Here is a 21943-nt window from a genome sequence, read left to right as displayed (position 1 = left end):
AGGCTGGAGTGCAGTGGCGTGATCTCGGCTTAGTGCAACCTCCGCCTCCCGAGTTCAAGTGATTCTCCTTCCTCAGCCTCCCAAGTAGTTGGGACTACAGGCTCGTATCACCATGCCCTGCTAATTTTTTTTATTTTTAGTGGAGACAGGGTTTCACCATGTTAGCCAGGATGGTCTCCATCTCCTGACCTTGTGATCCAGCCGCCTCCATCTCCCAGTGTTGGGATTACAGGTGTGAGCCACCGCCCCTGGCCCTTGCTCTTTAAAAAAAAAAAAAAAAGTTAGATGTACGTATCTCCATAGACTTTACAACATAATGGAAAAACTTGTTCCTTTTCCCAAAGTAAAACAGAAGAAGTGGCTGGGCATGGTGGTTCACACCTGTAATCCCAGAACTTCGGGGGGCTGAGGCAAACGGATCACCTGAGGTCAGGAGTTCAAGACCAACCTGGCCAACATCATGAAACTGCATCTCTACCGAAAAATACAAAAATTAGCTGGATGTGGTGGTGCAAGACTGTAATTCCAGCTACTTAGGAGGCTGAGGCAGGAGAATTGCTTGAACCTGGGAGGCAGAGGTTGCAGAGAGCCGAGATGGTGCCACTGCAATCCAGCCTGGGCGACAGAGTGAGACTCCGTCACACACACACAAAAAAAATTAAAAACGCAAACAAGCAAACAAAACCAAAAAACAAAAAAAAACAGAAGAAAATCACATTTGGTTGTCACCACGGGGTCCTCAATTTCTGCCCTAAGAGAAATCACAAGAGTTCTGAACACATTTCTTGTAGTTACTGTTCCTGAGTATAGAGGCTCAGGGGAAGCCTCTGACTTCAAACCTCTCCATCCTCTGCCTCTAGCCATCAAGTAATGCTGCCTCAGGGGTTTGGTACCATCCAACAGATGATGCTAGAAGCTGTGGAGATAATAGCTGGGTGTGGCTCAACCCTGCTTTTGATAGGGAATGAAGAACATGTGACGCCCTAGGCCGGTCTGTGAACATTCTGTAATCCCAAAGATTTACCTCCTTGTGATGAATGCAATCAAACATGCTCTAGGGCAGAGATGAAAACCATCCCTGATTTTGCCAGGCCTAAAGCACATTGTTCAATAAATATTAACTGAATCAATGAATAAATATGTATTGGACTGGATTGTATATATTTGTGCTGAGCAAACAGTAAAACCGCTGATTTGCTTCAAACCTTGGAATAACCCTAGGAAACCTTCTCCTTCGCTATCAATACCTTTGTGATGTTAAAGTTCTTTTCACCAGGACTCCGCAGGATGCTCAACTGAAAACATTGGCTCTGAATGTGGGAATGATTCCATGAAGCCACTCACAGTCTACAAGCCCTATTTTGCAAATCCAATCCCAAATTTACAAAATAAATTGTCTCTTTGGCTGCAAAATTTACAAAATAAATTGTGATCATTAATAAGAGTTAATATAATAAAGTCAGAAATCATTGAGAACATGGACTAAAATTCAGAGATATTCTTTTCTTTTTTTTTTCTTTTTGAGATGGAGTCTTGCTCTGTTGCCCAGGCTGGAGTACAGTGGTGCAATCTCGGTTCACTGCAACCTGTCTCCGGGTTCAAGTGATTCTCCCGCCTCAGCCTACTGAGTACCTGGGATTACAGACATGCACCACCGTGCCCAGCTAATTTTTGTATTTTTAGTAGAGACAGGGTTTCACCATATTGGCCGGGCTGGTTTCAAACTCCTGACATCAAGTGATCCGCCTGCCTCAGCCTCCCAGGTGTTGGGATTACAGACATGAGCCACCGTGCCCGGCCCAGAGAAAGTATTTCTTTCCAATTCATGAGAGGTATAGACACCCTTTGTGTGTGTGTGTGTGTGTGTGTGTACATATTTAGTTTTATTGTAACAAAGCAACTTGTACACTTTTAACGTTTAAAACTGAGCATCATCTTTCCTTTCCAGTGAAACAAAAATAAAATTTAAAAATAAACAGGAACAAAATTACAATAGAGAATGTCAATTCCAAATAAGATCCTACAGGTTCTGCTGATTCTCCCATTGAGTGGCAGGGCTCAAGTCATCATTAGGAGAGAATTTATTTTAAAAGTGTCATCTTAAACTGCCAGGATGTCTGTCAAATATCACAATTAAACATGCCAAAGGAGAAGCCATGTTGTCAAAATGTCCACTTAACCCACCCAAACATCTCAAACCCACGCTTTGCTGACCTTCTATAACCCCACTTTTTTAAGTTTTTTTTTCTTTTTTTAAACAAGAGAAAGTAGACAGAGACATGTTGGTAAATGCTAACTGTCCATATTCACATAGAGACACGGTGTACTCTCTGAGCCCAATATACAGAGAAAGGAGGAAAACAGCTAGAATTCTATGCACTACTACACAGGGGCCTAGCACCCTCCAGCTTCCAGCAGAGCGAAGGGAGCAGGTTTTTCTTTTTTCCCACAGAGCTCGGTGGTATTGATTCCATACAGTTTTTGTTCAGACAGAAAGGGATAAAAATGAACGTCGAACAGAAAGGGGTAGAGACTCTTTTCCCATTGTATTCTGCTCAAGGTATTTCCCCCCAAATAAGTTGAGAACCATGGAGCAGAGAAGAGAGACCTCAAGAACAGGGTGACTGAGCACAAGAGAAAAAAAAAAAAAGACTGCAACTTGCTCCCAGGGACTGGAGAAAATTTAAAAAAAGGAAGGTTGGAATCCATCAGTGTTCTATTTAGTCATCTTCTCCTTCATCCTCCTCTCCTTCCTCCCCTTCATCATCACCTTCATCTTCTTCACCTTCATCCTCATCCCCTTCATCAGTATCTTCTAATCCTTCCTCCTCTTCATCATCATCATCATCATCATCTTCTCCTTCTCCTTCATCATCCATATCGGGAACCAAGTAGTACTGTAATGGGTTTGGCCAAATATCATCTTTGATGACCTCTCCTAACTCATCAGCACCTGCATCAGAATGGTCAGTAAACCAGGTAAAGAAGCTCTCTGGTTCCTCATGCTGCCTCTTCCTGCTGGCTTTATTCTGCGTTTGACTTGAACGTTTCGTCAAATCCTTTCCAGGTTTCCATTTGATTTCGGTGGACTTTGAAGATGGATCACCACTCTCATTCAGATGAAATCCTTTGGAGAGAACTTTATTTTCAAAGTAAGGATTTTCATCAAAATAACAATCTATTCTGTAACCTGATTTAATATCTTCAAATTCTGTCACTTCAACTCTGGTCAAATAATGCAGGGCCTGTAATCCCAGCTTCTCAAGAAGCTGAGGCAGAAGGATCGCTTGAACCCAGGAACGGCCCCTAAATGCCCAGCTAGGTGAAACCTCATATATGGAGTCTTCCCCAGAGACAGGGGACTGGCTGAGTTGACCTCAGCTGGTCCCAGAAGCCTCCCTGACCTCTCCGTACCTGAAACCCAGTGTAGAGGAGAAACTGGCAGGATGGCCACAATGGCCAGTGGGGTAGCCACTGCTACCACCAGGCTGACCTCCAGGAGTCCGAAGGCATACATCAGAAGGGACCGGAGTTTGTCTGGAATGTCCACATCAACCGTGTCTGTCTCCTTGGAAAAGCGGTTTAGCAGGTTGCCGATGGGTGTCCGCTCAAAGAAGCTGATGGGAGATCGCACCACATCCCACAGGAGCCTCTGGAAGAGCAACCTGGATGCCCGGACCCCACCTAGGAGCACTGCAGCCATGGAGGCAAACAGCCCGATGGCTGGGGAGGGAGAGGAGGTAAGAGCATGAAGGCTGGAGAACCTCAGGAGCGCCCCATAGGTCCTTGCCGCAGGTCTCTCCCGCTACCCCATGGTGGACATCTTATGGCTTGGCCACCTTGATTATTACATTTTTTTGAGACAGGGTCTCACTCTGTCACCCATGTTGAAGTACAGTAGCATGATGATGGCTCTCTGCAGACTTGACCCCCTGCACTCAAGCGATCCTCCCGCCTCAGCCTCCGAGTAGCTGGGACCACAGATGTATGCCACCATGCCGGCTAATTTTGGGTATTTTTTGTAGAGATGGGATCTTGCTATGCTGCTTAGGCTGGTCTCGAACCCCTGGGATCAAGTGATCTGCCTGCCTTGGCCTCCCAAAGTGCGGAGATTACAGGCATGAGCCACTGTGCCTGTACCCTGCTTGTTTCTTGATGTAATGGGTTGAAGAGTGTCCCCCCAAATTCATTTGGGATGGGTCCTAAATTCAGTGACTGCCATTTATATGAGACTACTAGAGGATACTCAGAGACACAGCAAGAGATATGAAGATGGCGACACAGATGGGAGGGCACATCTACAAGCCAAGGGATGCCAGAGGCTGCCGGCGACCACCAGAAACCAGGAGAGAAGCCTGGGGCGTATTCTCCCTCAGAACCTCCACGAGGGGCCAGGCACAGTGGCTCATGCCTGTAATCCCAGCTCTTTGGGAGGCCAAGGCGGGTGGATCACGTGAGGTCAGGAGTTCTAGACCAGCCTGACCAACATGGTGAAACCCTACTAAACCCTACTGTCTAATAAAAATACAAAAATTAGCTGGGCGTGGTGGCGGGCACCTGTAGTCCTAGCTAATCAGGAGGCTGAGTCAGGAGAAACACTTGAACCCAGGAGGCAGAGGTTGTAGTGAACCATAAGCCGAGATTGTGCCACTGTACTCCAGCCTGGGTGACAGAGCAAGACTCTGTCTCAAAAAAACAAAACAAAACAAAACAAAACAAAAAAAACCCTCCACAAGGAGTTAACGCTGCTGACACCTTGATTTTAGACTTCAGGCTCAGAACTGCGACAGAACAAATTTCAATTGTGCTGGGCTCCCAAGTTTGTGGCAACTTGTTTGGCAGTAACCCTATGAGAGAAATGCACATCCTTCCTCCCAATGTTAATCTGCATGCCTGGGGTGGGGCTAACTTCTCCTCTGGGGTGGGGCAAATTTCACCCATGGCCAATCCAAACCACTGCAATTGGTTCAGGGATGAACACATAACCCAAGTCAGGCCAATGACAGGGAGACCTGGGACTTCACTAGAACTTTTGGAAAAGTGGTACTTGGTTGTTGGAGGTGGCCAAGCTGGAGCTGTGGAATATCATCTTACTGCCAGGGGGAGCAGCTGAGCTGGCAGGAAGCTCTCACAGAGGAGGGAAATGAAGCAATTTCTTGTTTGGACCCCTACATCCAGCCATACCTGAAGCCAGAAATCCATGGATACTGGTCCCAAGAGCCAATCAATTCTCTTGTTGTTTAAACACTTTGAATTGGAGCTGAATTTGTTTATTTTCAGACGGAGTCCTGCTCTGTCACCCAGGTTGGAGTGCAGTGGTGCAATCTCTGCTCACTGCAAACTCCACCTCCCAGGTTCAAGTGATTCTCCTTCCTCAGCCTCCCAAGTAGCTGGGATTACAAGCACTGACACCACGCCCGGCTAATTTTTGTATTTTTAGTAGAGACGGGGTTTCACCATGTTGGCCAGGCTGGTCTTGAACTCCTGACCTCAAGTGATCCACCCGCCTCGGCCTCCCAAAGTGCTGGGATTACAGGCATGAGCCGCCGTATCTGGCCTGGAGCTGAATTTTTTATTCTTTGTATTCGAGAGTCATAACCAATTTCTCTCTCAGCTCCCGTCTCTCCATCTTTAGGGGAGAGTAAGACTTGCCCTTAGCTATCAAATGAGGGATGGAAGTGGAAGGATTTTGAAAGGGCTATTTGCCACCCAAATGAGGATTTGGGTTAATTCCAGGGCTCGGCTGACTCTGAGAATCCCTAATTTCCTCTTGGTTAAATAACCATTCGCCTTGAGTATTCCACTGTACATGCAGTTGTGGTGAGTAGGTGTACAGGTTCTTAGGAGTAGAAGAGTCCTCAAGTTCAGGCCTGGCACCCCCCATTTTATAGAGAAGGTCACAGGCTCACAGCATTTTGGTGATGTGGCCAAGGTCACCCAGTGAATGAGGACGAATCAACATGAAAATGAGGCAACTGTCCTTTGTCCTTTAAAGATGAAGCCAGGCCGGGCGTGGTGGCTCATGCCTGTGATCCCAACACTTTGGGAGGTTGAGGCAGAGGATTGCCTGAGCCCAGGAGTTTGAGACCAGCCTGGACAACATGGTGAAACCCTGTCTCTATCAAAAACAAACAAAAATTAGCCAGGCATGGTGGCAGGTGCATGTAGTCCCAGCTACTCGGGAGGCTGAGGTGGGAGGATTGCTTGAGCCTGGAGGCAGAGGTTGCAGTGAGCCGAGTTTGTGCCACTGCATTCCAGCCTGGGTGACAAAGCCAGACCCAGTCTATATATACGTGTGTGTGTATAAATAAGCCAAACTCACGTGTGCACTCCTGTTACTCCCTTCAGCCAGGCCACATATTACAAGGAGAAGAACCAGGGGTTAGGGACAGGGTGGGCGAGGCAGGAGGAGGGTGGGTATGGTTGCAAAAGGGCAACACGAAGCTTCCAGAAAAGGAGGGATGTGCCCTGTCCTCCCGTTCCCTCCAGCCTCATCTTAAGGACACAGACCTTTGCGTGGACCCTGGATGTTTTGCACATTGTTCCAGGGGACAGGGTGACCCAGGGAGGGGTGGGGCAAAGGAGCCCTGAGCACCCCTCGGAGGAGCTGGGAGGAGGGGGATGAGGACGGCAGGTGAGGCGTACCTTGGAGACAGCCGAGGAGCCCGAAGATCCCGCCACGCAAGGCTGCCTGCGTCTGCTGTCCACCCACTGCGGGGTCGTCAGCCCACAGGCTCAGCCAATAGCCCCGGCAGAAGGAGGCCACTTGCTGGCAGAGGAAGAGGAAGAGTGCGTCGAGGCAGAGAGGGGTGCCCACGGCACGCAGGTAGGCCAGGTGCACTGTGGCCTTCACCTGTAGCACACATGAGGGAGAGGGAGGCAGAGAGAGCCCCTGGCGGGAGGCGTGAGTTGAGGCAAGGCCAGGCGAGGCTCCCAGAAAACATGTCTGTAGGCAGATGGAACCACCATGCAGACCTCACCGGTTCTCCCGCCGTGCCTCCCACCAGAAGCACTATCTCCCCGGTAGGCCCCAGCCAGCCTTAGAACCCCCATCTCCTACACAATCCCCAGAGAACTAGTATTAATATTTTTTCTTTTTTTTTTTTTTTTTTTTTTTTGGGGACAGGGTCTTGCTTTGTCACCCACGTCACCCAGGCTGGAGTACACTGGCATGATTGTGGTTCACTGCAGCCTTGAACTCCTAGGCTCAAGTAATCCCCCCGCCTCAGCCTCCCGAGTAGTCAGGACTATCGGTTTGTACCACCATGTTTTGTTAATTTTCATAGTTTTAAAGAGATGGAGTCTCGCTATGTTGCCCAGGCTGGTCTCAGACTCCTGGCCTCAAGCAATCCTCCCTCCTCGGCCTCCCAAAGTGCTTGGATTACAGGTGTGAGCCACCACACCCAGCTAGAAGGGTTTTCTTCAACACCCACCATGGGTCAGGCACGTGTCTCTGCTCATAATAACCTCCATTTCACAGATAAGGAAACTGAGGCGCAGAGGGGTTCAGCCACTGGCTTAAGGTCCTGCTCCTACAAATCTGAAATTCTCTGCACAGCTGCAGCCAGACAGGACTGTTGAAAACATTAATCTAGGCCGGGCGCGGTGGCTCACGCTTGTAATCCCAGCACTTTGGGAGGCCGAGGCGGGCGGATCACGAGGTCAGGAGCTCAAGACCACGGTGAAACCCTGTCTCTACGAAAAATACAAAAAAAAAAAAAATTAGCCGGGCGTGGTGGCAGGCGCCTGTAGTCCCAGCTACTCGGAGAGGCTGAGGCAGGAGAATGGCGTGAACCCGAGAAGCAGAGCTTGCAGTGAGCCGAGATTGCGCCACTGCACTCCAACCTGGGCGACAGAGCGAGACTCCGTCTCAAAAAAAAAAAAAAAAAAAAAAAAAAAAGAAAACATTAATCTAATTATATCTTGTCACTGGCCTGTCCATGGCTATCTCTTGCTCTTAGAAGAAATCCCAGCCAGGTGAGGTGGCTCATACCTGTAAGCACTTTGGGAGGCCAAGGCGGGTGTGTCACCTGAGCTCAGGAGTTTGAGACCAGCCTGGACCAACGTGGTGAAACCCTGTCTCTACTAAAAATACAAAAATTAGCCAGATGTGGTGGCGGGCACCTGTAGTCCCAGCTACTTGGGAAGCTGCAGGAGAATCACTTGAAACTGGGAGACAGAGGTTTCAGTGAGCCGAGATTGCGCCATTACACTCCTGCCTGGGCGACAGGAGTGAAACCCTGTCTCAAAAAGAAAGAAAAAAAGAAATTCCAAGCTTCTTATCTCGCCCCCACTCACTGCCTGCCAGCCTCATGGGACCCCTTTCTCTGGCACCCTAAGCTACTTCCCACCTCAGAGCCATTGCACCTGCTGCTCTCTCTGCCTGGAGCGCTCTTTCTCCTGCCCTTTGTATGACTGGTTCCTTCACACATTCTTCGGGGAAGCTCAAATGTCACTTCTCAGAGCATCCTATCCATACTAACCATGTTATGGTTTCTCAGTGGTCTCTATTTCATCATTCTTTTAAGAGGCAGGGTCTCACTCTGTCACCCAGGCTGGCTTGCAGTGACATGATCATAGCTCACTGCAGCCTCGAACTCCTGGCCTCAAGCAATCCTCCTGACTCAGCCTCTGAAAGTGATGGGATTACAGCCATGAGCCACTGCGCCTGATCATTCTTATTTTCTTTATAGCACTTATTGTTATTGGATATAGCTTACTTATTAGCATAATTATTTACTCTCCATCTATCCTCACTAGTACCTAATCTCTACAAGACTTAGCCTGGCCCATAGTGGGTATTGTGTACATGTTTGCTGGATGGATGAGCGGGTAGGTGGGTGAATAAATGAGTGAGTGGGTAAGTAGGTAGGTGTGTAGATGAATGAGTGGATGATGGATGGGAAGATCAATGAATGGATGAGCAGCTGAACAGACAGATGCATAGGTGAGGGAATGGTTGGATGTATTGTTAGGTGGGATAGATGGATGGGTAAGTGAATGGGATGGATAAATGAGTAGGTGGGTGAGTGGATGGGATGGACAGATAAATGAGTGTGTAGGATGGATAAATGAGGGGGTGGGATGGATGGATAAATGAGGGGGTGGGATGGATAAATGAGTCGGTGGGATGGATAAATGAGTGGGATGGATGGATAAATGAGCGTGTAGGATGGATAAATGAGAGGGTGGGATGGATGGATAAATGAGTCGGTGGGATGGATAAATGAGTGGGATGGATGGATAAATGAGGGGGTGGGATGGATGGATAAATGAGTTGGTGGGTGGGATGGATAAATGAGTTGGTGGGAGGGATGGATAAATGAGTTGGTGGGAGGGATGGATAAATGAGGGGGTGGGATGGATGGATAAATGAGGGGGTGGGATGGATAAATGAGTGGGTGGGATGGATAAATGAGTGGGTGGGATGGATAAATGAGTGGGCGGGATGGATAAATGAGGAGGTGGGATGGATGGATAAATGGGTGGGATGGATGGATAAATGAGGGGGTAGGATGGATAAATGAGGGGGTGGAATGGATAAATGAGGGGGTGGAATGGATAAATGGGGGTGGGATGGCTGGATAAATGAGGGGGTGGGAGGGATGGATAAATGAGTCAGTGGGATGGATAAATGAGGGGGTGGGATGGATGGATAAATGAGTGGGTAGGATGGATAAATGAGGGGGTGGGATGGATAAATGAGTGGGTGGGATGGATAAATGAGTGGGCGGGATGGATAAATGACGGGGTGGGATGGATGGATAAATGAGTGGGATGGATGGACAAATGAGTGGGTAGGATGGATAAATGAGGGGGTGGAATGGATAAATGAGTGGGATAGATAAATGAGTGGGTGGGGTGGATAAATGAGTGCGTGGGATGGATAAATGAGTGGGTAGGATGGATAAATGAGGGGGTGGGATGCATGGATAAATGAGTCGGTGGGATGGATAAATGAGTGGGTGGGATGGATGGATAAATGAGTGGGTGGGATGGATGAGTGGGTGGAATGGATATATGAGTGGGCGGGATGGATATATGAGGGGGTGGGATGGGTGGATAAATGAGTGGGATGGATGGATAAATGAGTGGGTGGGATGGATAAATGGGGGTGGGATGGATAAATGGGTGGGTGGGATGGACAAATCAGTGGGTTGGTGAATGGAGGGGATGGATAAATGAGTGGGTGGGATGGATAAATGAGGGGTGGGATGGATAAATGGGTGGGTGGGATAGATAAATCAGTGGGTAGGTGAATGGATGGGATGGATAAATGAGTGGGTGGGATGGATAGGTGGGTGGGTGGATGAGCATCTAGGTGGATGATGGGATGGGTAAGTCGGTGGGTGGAGATACATAGCAGTAGAGAAGAGGAGAAACAGTGTAAGCTTCAGATTCAGACTGGCCTAGATTTGAGTCCCAGATTTGAGTCCCAGGTTGTGTCCCAGGCTAGCTATGAAAACGCAGACAAGTCTCTTAACTCTTTAAGACTTCAGTTTCTTGGCTGGTCACAGTGGCTCACACCTGTAACCCCAGAACTTTGGGAAGCAGAGGCCAGAGGATCACTTGAGCCCAGGAGTTCGAGACCAACCTGGGCAACATAGCAAAACCCCATCTCTACTAAAAATACAAACATTAGCTGGGCATGGTGGCATACGCCTGTAGTCCCAGCTACTTGAGAGACTGAGGTAGGAGGATTGCTTGAGCCCAGGAGGTCGAGGCTGCAGTGAGCTATGATTACATCACTGCAGTCCAGCCTGGGTGAGTGAGCGAGCCACTGTCTCAAAAGCAAAATAAAATAAATTTTAAAACACTTCAGTTTCTTTATGTCTGAAACAGAGCTATCATATGTATTTTTGAGGGTGGTTGTGAGGATTAAGAAAATGAAGGTCTAGAATGCTACTGGCACATAGTAGGTGCTCAAGAAAGATGAGTATCACCACCAAGTGCTACATTTGGTGAGAGGACTTGGGCCCCTGGAGGTGGCAGCAGTGGGTGGGGAGGGGTGGGTGAAGCTGGTGGTTACCCTGCCGTATTGCATACTGTCCTTTTCTGTTGGCCATCCTGCCCTGTCAGGGTCATCTAGAGGAACCTCTGACTGGGCTTCTGAAGTGGTACGGTCCTTCTCAGGGACTGACTTGATGGACCTGTCATTTAGAGGAAATGAAGACAAAGTCAGTGTCTCTCCCAATGGTGGGGTGTATGTGCCTAACCCTCAGGCCCACTGACAGCCACTGAGCTCTGGGTACACTCTGTACTCATTCATTCATTCATTCATCTAACAGAATACTGACCAGATATCACACTTCCCTTCTTGCTGTGTGGTACCCAGCTAAATGCCATCTATTACCCCAGGGTCAAGCAAGCCCATTCTTCTGATGCCATTTCACAGGATGAACTTAACTTGCCCACCATTGGAACTCTGTTCTCAGAATTTTTTTTTTTTTTTTTGAGACAGGGTCTTGCCGCATTGCCCAGGTTGGTCTCAAACTCCTGAGCTCAAGCAATCCGCCTGCCTCAGCCTCCCAAAGTGCTGGGATTACAGGCATGAGCCGCCACGCCCAGCCTGTTCTCAGAATTTTTATTTTGGCTTAAGCTTTGGTGCAATTGTTTTGCTCCTACTGTTTACCATCAGATTTGTCAGTCCAACTGGCAGAATATAAATTATGCACAATTCAGATGCTAAAGACTTTTTGAATGTTTTATCTGTGGATGAGTGGGCTGACTTAACCTTTGTGCCTCAGTTTCCTCAGCTGTAAAAATAGGAATATCATCTATCTATCCATCCATCCATTTATCCATTCATCTACATACCTGTATATCTACATATACATGTCTACCTACCTTCTATTAAATTAAGGTTAGCCCAAAGCTGCCTCCTTACATATTTTAAGTTTGGCCTAAAGCTTTTCCCGTACCTAGCGAACTGTAACCTAATTGGACTCAAACAGACTGCAACCTACTCCTGTGTCAATCACTGAGTTTCAGCCAATCAAAGGCAGCCAACTGTTCAAACCATGTTCAAATAAAGCAAACGCTGAGCTGTAACCAATCCAGCTGTTTCTGTACCTCACTTCTGTTTTCTGTCCTTCACCGTCCTTTTTCTGTCTATTAATCTTTGACCCCGTGGCTGTACCAGAGCCTCTCTGGATGTATTCTGGTTCAGGGACTACCCGATGTGCGGATCATTCTTTGCTTAGTTAAGCTCTGTTAGCCAGGTGCAGTGGCTCATGCCTGTGATCCCAGCACTTTGGGAGGCTGAGGCAGGCGGAACACCTGAGGTCAGGAGTTTGAGACCATCCTGGACAACATGGCAAAACCCTGTCTCTACTAAAAATACAAAAATTAGCCGGGCCTGGTCGCATGTGCCTGTAGTCCCAGCTACTCAAGAGACTGAGGCATGAGAATCGCTTGAACCTGGGAGATGGGGATTGCAGTGAGCCGAGATTGTGCCATCGCACTCCAGCCTGGGCGACACAGCAAGATTCTGTCTCAAATCCGCCCCCCCCGCCCCCAGAAAAAAAGCCTCAGACACATTAAATTTGCCAGAGGTTAATTTGGCACAATCTCGGCTCACTGCAATCTCCGCCTCCGAGGTTCAAGCGATTCTCGTGCCTCAGCCTCCCGAGTAGCTGGGACTACAGGCACACGCCACCATGCTAGAACCACGTGAGGCCAAAACCAAGGAGCCCACCCTTCTTCACTTGGTGCCACCTTCCCACTTGACAAGTTACAAGTCCCATGGGGGTAACCACAAGGTCCCCTCAGCCTGGCCTTTGTACACAGCCCCAGGGTACCGGCAACGCATGACCTACACTCCAAGGCAACTGGACAACTTGGTCTTTGGTGAGATCACTTCTGATAACAAAGTGAGTCCGCTTCGCTTCAGACAAGCAATGTGGCAGTGATACAAAGACATGCTATTTTGACAAATATTATTATTTTTGAGACAGTCACTCTGTTACACAGGCTAGGGTACAGTGGTTTGATTGTGGCTCACTGCAGCCTTGACCTCCAGCCTCAGCCTCCTGAGTACCTGGGAATACAAGTGCTTGCCACCATGCCTGGCTAATTTTCAAAATTTTTTTGTAGATACAAGGTCTCATTATGCTGCACAGGCTGGTCTCGAACTCCTGAGCTCAAGTTATCCTTCTGCTGGGATTACAGGCTGAGCCACCGTGCCCGACCTTTTTGCAGAATTAAAACATAACACATTCATTTTCCTTTCTCTATTCTTAATCTCTGTAATTATTTTTAGGGAGAAAATCTCCATGTAGTATGAGTTGTGTTATAACAATAAATCATATAATATATATTATATTACATATAATACACATAATATCATATATAAGTTATAGCTCTTTTGTTCCCCTCTTACTCTTCTAGGTGTTCTGCTTAAAGGAAGAGCTGTGTTTACCTTTTCCTGTTGCTCACTGTATCTGCAATATCTTACAGTGTGGCATACAATACGTATGTATTTAAAACTGCATTGCCTCCTCAAAATTGTTTGTAAGAAATTCCACTCCATTTATCAATATAAGATTCAGAAATTGTTACATTCTAGAAGGGACCTGAGGGATCTAGTCCAGGGATTTTCCAGCTGTGTTCTCCTGAGCCTTAAGGTCCCTGGGAGAACTCCGAGAAGGAAGCGTTAGGTAAGCAGTTGGAGCTTCTAGCTCCCTAGCAGATCAGCTCTGTTTTATATAACAGGGTTTTGAGTAAAGTTTTTATCTGTAAAAAGTTTCATTGAATGATAAAGGGGCTATCACCACCGATCCCACAGAAATACAAACTACCATCACAGAATACTATAAACATCTCTACTCAAATAAACCAGAAAATCTAGAAGAAATGGATGAATTCCTCAACACATACACCCTCCCAAGACTAAACCAGGAAGAAGTTGAGTCTCTGAATAGACCAATAACAGGCTCTGAAATTGAGGCAATAATTAATAGCTTACCAACCAAAAAAAGTCCAGGACCAGATGGATTCATAGCCGAATTCTACCAGAGGTAAAAGGAGGAGCTGGTACCATTCCTTCTGAAACTATCCCAATCAATAGAAAAAGAGGGAATCCTCCCTAACTCCTTTTATGAGGCCAGCATCATCCTGATACCAAAGCCTGGCAGAGACACAACAAAAAAAGAGATTTTAGACCAATAAATATCCCTGATGAACATCGATGCAAAAATCCTCAATAAAATACTGGCAAACTGCATCCAGCAGCACATCAAAAAACTTATCCACCATGATCAACTGGGCTTCATCCCTGGGATGCAAGGCTGGTTCAACATACGCAAATCAATCAATGTAATCCAGCATATAAATGGAACCAATGACAAAAACCACATGATTATCTCAATAGATGCAGAAAGGCCTTTGACAAAATTTAACAACCCTTCATGCTAAAAATTCTCAATAAATTGGGTATTGATGGGACGTATCTCAAAATAATAAGAGCTATGTATGACAAACCCACAGCCAATATCATACTGAATGGGCAAAAACTGGAAGCATTCCCTTTGAAAACTGGCACAAGACAGGGATGCCCTCTTTCACCACTCCTATTCAATATAGTGTTGGAAGTTCTGGCCAGGGCAATCAGGCAGGAGAAGGAAATAGAGGGTATTCAATTAGGAAAAGAGGAAGTCAAATTGTCCCTGTTTGCAGATGACATGATTGTATATCTAGAAAACCCCATCATCTCAGCCCAAAATCTCCTTAAACTGATAGGCAACTTCAGCAAAGTCTCAGGATACAAAATCAATGTGCAAAAATCACAAGCATTCTTATACGCCAATCACAGACAAACAGAGAGCCAAATCATGAGTGAACTCCCATTCACAATTGCTTCAAAGAGAATAAAATACCTAGGAATCCAACTTACAAGGGATGTGAAGGACCTCTTCAAGGAGAACTACAAACCACTGCTCAATGAAATAAAAGAGGATACAAACAAATGGAAGAACATTCCATGCTCATGGGTAGGAAGAATCAATATCATGAAAACGGCCATACTGCCCAAGGTAATTTACAGATTCAATACCATCCCCATCAAGCTACCAATGACCTTCTTCACAGAATTGGACAAAAACTACTTTAAAGTTTATATGGAACCAAAAAAAGAGCCCGCATTGCCAAGTCATTCCTAAGCCAAAAGAACAAAGCTGGGGGCATCACGCTGCCTGACTTCAAACTATACTACAAGGCTACAGTAACCAAAACAGCATGGTACTGGTACCAAAACAGAGATATAGACCAATGGAACAGAATAGAGCCCTCAGAAATAATGCCACATATCTACAACTATCTGATCTTTGACAAACCTGACAAAAACAAGAAATGGGGAAAGGATTCCCTATTTAATAAATGGTGCTGGGAAAACTGGCTAGCCATATGTAGAAAGCTGAAGCTGGATCCCTTCCTTACACCTTATACAAAAATTAATTCAAGATGGATTAAAGACTTATATGTTAGACCTAAAACCATTAAAATCCTACAAGAAAACCTAGGCAATACCATTCAGGACATAGGCATGGGCAAGGACTTCATGTCTAAAACACCAAAAGCAATGGCAACAAAAGCCAAAATCGACAAATGGGATCTCATTAAACTAAAGAGCTTCTGCACAGCAAAAGAAACTACCATCAGAGTGAACAGGCAACCTACAGAATGGGAGAAAATTTTTGCAACCTACTCATCTGACAAAGGGCTAATATCCAGAATCTACAATGAACTCAAACAAATTTACGAGAAAAAAACAAACAACCCCATCAAAAAGTGGGCAAAGGACATGAACAGACACTTCTCAAAAGAAGACATTTATGCAGCCAAAAAACACATGAAGAAATGCTCATCATCACTGGCCATCAGAGAAATGCAAATCAAAACCACAGTGAGATACCATCTCACACCAGTTAGAATGGCCATCATTAAAAAAATCAGGAAACAACAGGTGCTGGAGAGGATGTGGAGAAATAGGAACACTTTTACACTGTTGGTGGGACTGTAAACTAGTTCAACCATTGTGGAAGTCGGTGTGGCGATTCCTCAGGGATCTCGAACTAGAAATACCATTTGACCCAGCCATCCCACTACTGGGTATATACCCAAAGGACTATAAATCATGCTGCTGTAAAGACACATGCACACGTATGTTTATTGCGGCACTATTCACAATAGCAAAGACTTGGAACCAACCCAAATGTCCAACAACGATAGACTGGATTAAGAAAATGTGGCACATATACACCATGGAATACTATGCAGCCATAAAAAATGATGAGTTCGTGTCCTTTGTAGGGACATGGATGAAACTGGAAAACATCATTCTCAGTAAACTATCGCAAGGACAAAAAACCAAACACCGCATGTTCTCACTCATAGGTGGGAATTGAACAATGAGAACTCATGGACACAGGAAGGGGATCATCACACTCCAGGGACTGTTGTGGGGTGGGGGGAGGGTGGAGGGACAGCATTAGGAGATACACCTAATGCTAAATGACGAGTTAATGGGTGCAGGAAATTAACATGGCACATGGATACATATGTAACAAACCTGCACATTGTGCACATGTACCCTAAAACCCTAAAGTATAATAAAAAATAAAAAAGGAAAAAAAAAAACAAAAAAAACAAAACAAACAAAAAAAATTCATTTATTTTTTATTTATTTATTTATTTATTTTTTAATTTTATTTTTTATTTTTATTTTTTTATTTTTAGTAGAGACGGATTCACCACGTTGGCCAGGCTGGTCTTGAACTCCTGACCTCAAGTGATCCACGTGCTTCAGCTTCCCAAAGTGCTGGGATTACAGGTGTGAGCCACCGTGCCCAGCCTTAATGTGTCTACTGGTTTTCTTTTAGCATGACTACCTATCCATCTGATCTTACTTCAGATTCCTGTGCACTGTGAAGGTAGTGGGGTTTCTCAGTGTGTGTGTGATTGAGAAGTGCCCTTAGGGTGGCTAGATGGGTTGGGGATCAGCCCCAGTGGTCCCCGGGGACTGAGGCCCCTCAAGATTGCTGTCGTCCCCCCACCCTTGTATAGCAGGCACTTAAGCTCAGGCCACAGGTACCAGTGGCCTGTTGTTCTGCTTCCCAGGACCCCTCTCATTAAGGGGGAGAGTATGAGGCAAGCAGGTCCTTCTGCTGCAGACAGCCCCACAGTGAGCCCAGCTGTGTCCCAGTTGGAGGGAGCTGAGAGAAAGGGGGACCGGAGGCCTCCTCCTGCTCCCTTGCCCACGTGTTCTGGCCAGCATCAAGTGATGCTGTGCATACAGACCGAAGCCCTGTGCATAGCCAGCCTGTCAAAACATAAGTGGCCGGGCCTGGCATGGTGGTTTACAGCTATAGGGAGGAACCAGTCCTGCCCTATTGCAGCATTGGGACAACTCCAGCAAGCTGGCCTCGGCCCACTTGAAGACATCCATCACATTGGAAGGCATATTGTTCATTCCATGAACTGGCCCTATGGGGACCTCATCATCTTGGGCAACTGGACCAATTTTGGTAAATTATCCCTCAGCAGGGCACCATGGGGGGACTTCAGCAGGTTCTCTATCCATAATGGTTTTGGTTGCCCCCCTAACTGCCCGAGATGCGGGTGGTCCCTTCAGCTACTTCAGCTTCAGCCTATGCCCTTCTGAGTGTGGCACCATGGTGGATTCACCTCTCGGGTCTAAGCTCGGGCCTCCTGCCTGCAGAGGAGCCTCTGGAGTCCTTGGTGCTGGTCCCAGGTTCTGTTTCTGCAAGGTCAAGAGAGTCCTGTCACACAACACGGCCCAGATACCCATTTTGACACCCACTGACTATGTGGCCTTAACCGCTCTGACCATCCATTTCCCCTGATCTGGCTCCTGCCACCTCTTCAGCAACCTCTCTCAACACCCCACTCTGAGTTCTTCCAGGAACATCCTTCAGGCATTCACTCACTCATTCATTTCTTCAATCAGTGAATGTAACTGAGCACCTGCTATGAACTTGAGGTTGGAAAAACAGCATTTAAAAGTGAAATTATCTCTCTTTCCCCCAACAGCCTTGCTCAAGCAGTTCCTTGTGTCTGGAATGCTCTTTTCTGGCTAACTCTCACGTACCCTCAGGTACCATCTCCCCTAGGAAGGACACCTCCCCACCACTATCCCCCACGTGTGGCCAGTCACTGAAAGCAGATCTGTAGTAGTTTAACCACAGACCTGTAAGCAAGAAATAACTGCTACTGTAAGCTGCTGAGATTTGGGGGGCTATTTGTTACACAGCATCATCACAGCAAAAGCTGACCAATACAAACAGGCAAGTTCTCTCTTCAAGCTTCAGGACTGTGACACTGTGAATCAACACTTAAGGTTTTTACCAGGGTGGGCCAGTGCTAAGCAGATGTTCTCAGAAGAAGCAAAGCCTGAGATTGAGGGAGACCTGGATGTGAATCCTTGCTTTGTCATGAAGGGATAGTATAGAGTGTAGCAATTAAAAACCACATTCTCTGGAATCAAGTTGCTTGGGTTCAAATCCCAGTGCTGCCACTTATAAGCCGTGTAACCTGGGACTAGTTCCTTAACTTCTGGGCCTCAGTTTCCTCATCTGTGAAATGGAAATGATTCTAGTACCAGCCTCACAGGGGCATTACGTTGGTTAAATGAGTTAACGTATGTGATGTGCTGTTAGTTGCTGCTTGTCAGTCATTGTGGGTGAGCTTGGCTTGGCAACATTACTTCCAGAACCTTGTCATGTATCCAACACACTCTGTGTTCTTTGGATTATTAGAAACCCTAGCTAGCATGGTGTAGCTTTCTAGGCATCAAAGTCCTTCTTGGGCTGTCTCTAAAGCAACCGCAAGCATAGACTCTGGAGCTGGACACACTCAAGTTCTAATCTTGTGACCTTGGGCAAGTGATTTAACTCTCTTTGCCTCAGTTTGCTCATCTGTAAAATGACAGCAATAACTTCACATGCCTCTGGGGGTACTGTGAGAATCAAATGAAATAGTATATTTTTTACAGAAGCACTTAGCACAGCCCCTGGCTCATAGATGGTGTTACTGGCTCTTCTTGGAGAGAGGTGACCTATTGGGAGAGCTGTCTACTTCCAGGCCTAGGCTGCAGGGAGGGTGTGACCAGAGCACTCCATTCATGCCAGTAGGACCCTTTGAGCCTTTTCCCCCAAGGATGGCAGGAGCCAGGCATGGAGAATCAGCAAAGCCCACCTAGTACCTCCTTCTCCTGTATCTCCTGGCTGTCTGGCTTGATCCGGAAGACCCATGAGGGCCCCCTTCCTCTGTAGAAGCTCCTGGTAAGAACCCATCTCTGCGATGGCCCCATTTGCCAGCACTATGATCCAATCAGCCTGGGGCAGGATGTGGAGTGCGTGGGTCACGAGAATCCGTGTCTGGGCAGGGAAGGGGTAGAAGTTACACACATGTGGCCGGGTACAGTGGCTCATGCCTGTAATCCCAACACTTGGGGAAGCCAAAGCATGTGGATCACTTGAGGCCAGGAGTTCGAGACAGCCTGGCTGACATGACTAAGCCCTGTCTCTACTAAAATGACAAAAATTAGCTAGGTAAGGTGGTGCACACCTGTAGTCTCAGCTACTTTGGAGGCTAAGGCAAGAGAATCACTTGAACCTGAGAGGCGGAGCTTGCAGTAAGGTGAGATTGGACCACTGCACTCCATCCTGGGTGACAGAGCAAGCCTCTGTCAAGAAAGGAAAGAAAGAAAGAAAAGAAAAGAAAGAAGAAAAGAAAAGAAAGGAAGGAAGAAAGGAGAGAGAGAGAGAAAGAAAAAGAAAGAAAACAGTTAAGGCTGGGTGCGGTGGCTCACACCTGTAATCCCAGCACTTTGGGAGGCTGAGGCGGGCGGATCCCGAGGTCAGGAGATCGAGACCATCCTGGCTAACGCGGTGAAACCCCATCTCTACTAAAAATACAAAAAATGAGCCGGGCGTGGTGGTGGGCGCCTGTAGTCCCAGCTACTCGGGAGGCTGAGGCAGGAGAATGGCGTGAACCCGGGAGGCAGAGCTTGCAGTGAGCCGAGATCACGCCACTGCACTCCAGACTGGGAGACAGAGCAAGATTTCATCTCAAAAAAAAAAAAAAAAAAAAAAAAGAAAAAGAAAAAAGTTACACACATGTGCTTGGCCAGCCTCCTGAGCTGGGGGTTGGGGTGGGGGTATTGTCCCTGGACTCAGAGTGGGGACGGCTCCCCTTCTTGTGCTCCTGCCACCTTTCTTGTAAACAGCATGTCCAAGTAGAGAAACAGAGGGGACTCCTTTAGCCTGGGTCTCAAAACAAGAAGACAGGGAGTCCATCTGACCCTGGCCAATCATCCAAGGCAAAGCTGTAGTGGTTAAATCACAGATCCACAAGCAAGAAACACCTGCTATTGTAAGCTGCTGGGATCTGGGGGTTGTTTGTTGCATAGCATTGTCACAGCAAAAGCTGACCAATACAAAGAGGAAGACTGGACTCAAGTGGAAGGGGGAGGTGAGATAAACTTGGTTTAGGACTGGATGCTAAGGGCTTCCTCTGCCTTTGCCCTGTGCCCTCTGACACGTTCCCAAACTTACTGTTCCCTGGAGTAGTCCACCAGGCCCCATGACCTGGTTGAAGACATGCTGGCCGACATGGGCATCCAGGGCGGCCAGGGGGTCATCCAGCAGGTACACAGCTGCCTTTCTGTATACAGCCCGGGCCAGGCTCAGCCGCTGCTTCTGGCCTCCGGAGAGATTCATGCCCTGTGGCCACAAAAGGAACAGTGGCCTGAGTCAGCATCTATAGGGTGAAACTGGGGTGCCCAGGCTGGGGCAGGTCAGGGCACACCTGCCCATCAGGGTGAGGTAGAGCTCAACATGCCTATTCCCTGGGGACAGGCCCAGCTTCAAAGGCACTTGCTCTTAAGACAACAATGCCTCCATCCTTACCCGACCTCACTTCTCCCCTTCCCAGGCATGCTTCCTGGAGGAGTTACCTACACTTCCCAATCCACTCTGTCTCCTCCTGCTCACTCTCTGTATCCCTTTGAGTCCAAATTCTGTTTCCCTTTCTCCACTGAGACCACCATCCATTTCCCTATTCCCTCATCCAGTGGGAGCTTTTCAGTCCTACTTTTTTATTTTAAATTTTAATTGTTTTATTTTAGTTTTTATTGATATTTAATAGTTGTAACTATTTGCGGAGCACAAGTGGTTATTTTGATACCTGTAGGGCAGTGGTCCCCAGCCTTTTTGGCACCAGGGACCGGTTTTTTAGAAGACAATTTTTCCATGGACCTGAGGGCAGGGGGATGGTCTGGGGGATGGTTTCAGGATGATTCAAGCACATTACGTTTGTTGTGCATTTTACTTCTATTATTATTATTATTGTTATTATTGAGATGGAGTTTTGCTCTTGTCACCCAGGCTGGAGTGCAATGGCATGACCTTGACTCACTGCAACCTCTGCCTCCTGGGTTCAAGCAATTCTCCTGCCTTAGCCTCCTAAGTAGCTGGAATTACAGGCGCCCACTACCATGCCTGGCTAGTTTCTGTATTTTTAGTAGAGACGGGGTTTCACCATGTTGGCCAGGCTGGTCTCGAACTCCTGACCTCAGGTGATCCACCCGTCTCGGCCTCCCAAAGTCCTGGGATTACAGGCGTGAGCCACTGTGCCCAGCCTACTTGTATTATTATTACATTGTAATATATAATGAGTCACCATCAAGCAGTATCAGTGGGAGCCCTGAGCTTGTTTTCCTGAAACTAGATAGTCCCTTCTGGGGGTGATGGGAGGCAGTGACAGATCATCAGGCATTAGATTCTCATAAGAAGCTCACAGTCTAGATCCCTCACATATGCAGTTTACAGTAGGGTTTGTGCTCCTATGAGAATCTATGCTGCCACTGATCTGACAGGAGGCGGAGCTTAGGCAGTGATGCGAACAATAAGGAGTGGCTGTAAAT

The 21943-nt window shown here is 47.1% G+C and overlaps 1 protein-coding gene across 1 annotated transcript in view; it reads right to left on the bottom strand.

Annotated features, from left to right (window-relative positions):
- Positions 1-2656: 2656 nt before the first annotated feature.
- Positions 2657-21943, bottom strand: part of LOC105738165 (multidrug resistance-associated protein 6-like) — a 53954-nt gene continuing 34667 nt past the window's right edge. Inside the window, 8 exon segments of the mRNA XM_030797777.1 lie at positions 2657-3245; positions 3415-3439; positions 3441-3723; positions 6646-6853; positions 11030-11150; positions 17683-17758; positions 19220-19394; positions 20574-20741. Of these exon segments, the coding sequence (XP_030653637.1) occupies positions 2721-3245; positions 3415-3439; positions 3441-3723; positions 6646-6853; positions 11030-11150; positions 17683-17758; positions 19220-19394; positions 20574-20741 (1581 nt within the window). The 3' untranslated portion in view covers positions 2657-2720.

The sequence above is a fragment of the Nomascus leucogenys genome, chromosome 18 (genome assembly GCF_006542625.1).
Source record: "Nomascus leucogenys isolate Asia chromosome 18, Asia_NLE_v1, whole genome shotgun sequence".
Classification (NCBI taxonomy): domain Eukaryota; kingdom Metazoa; phylum Chordata; class Mammalia; order Primates; family Hylobatidae; genus Nomascus; species Nomascus leucogenys.
The sequence above is the reverse complement of the archived record's forward strand: the minus strand, read 5'-3'. Positions and strand labels throughout refer to the sequence as shown.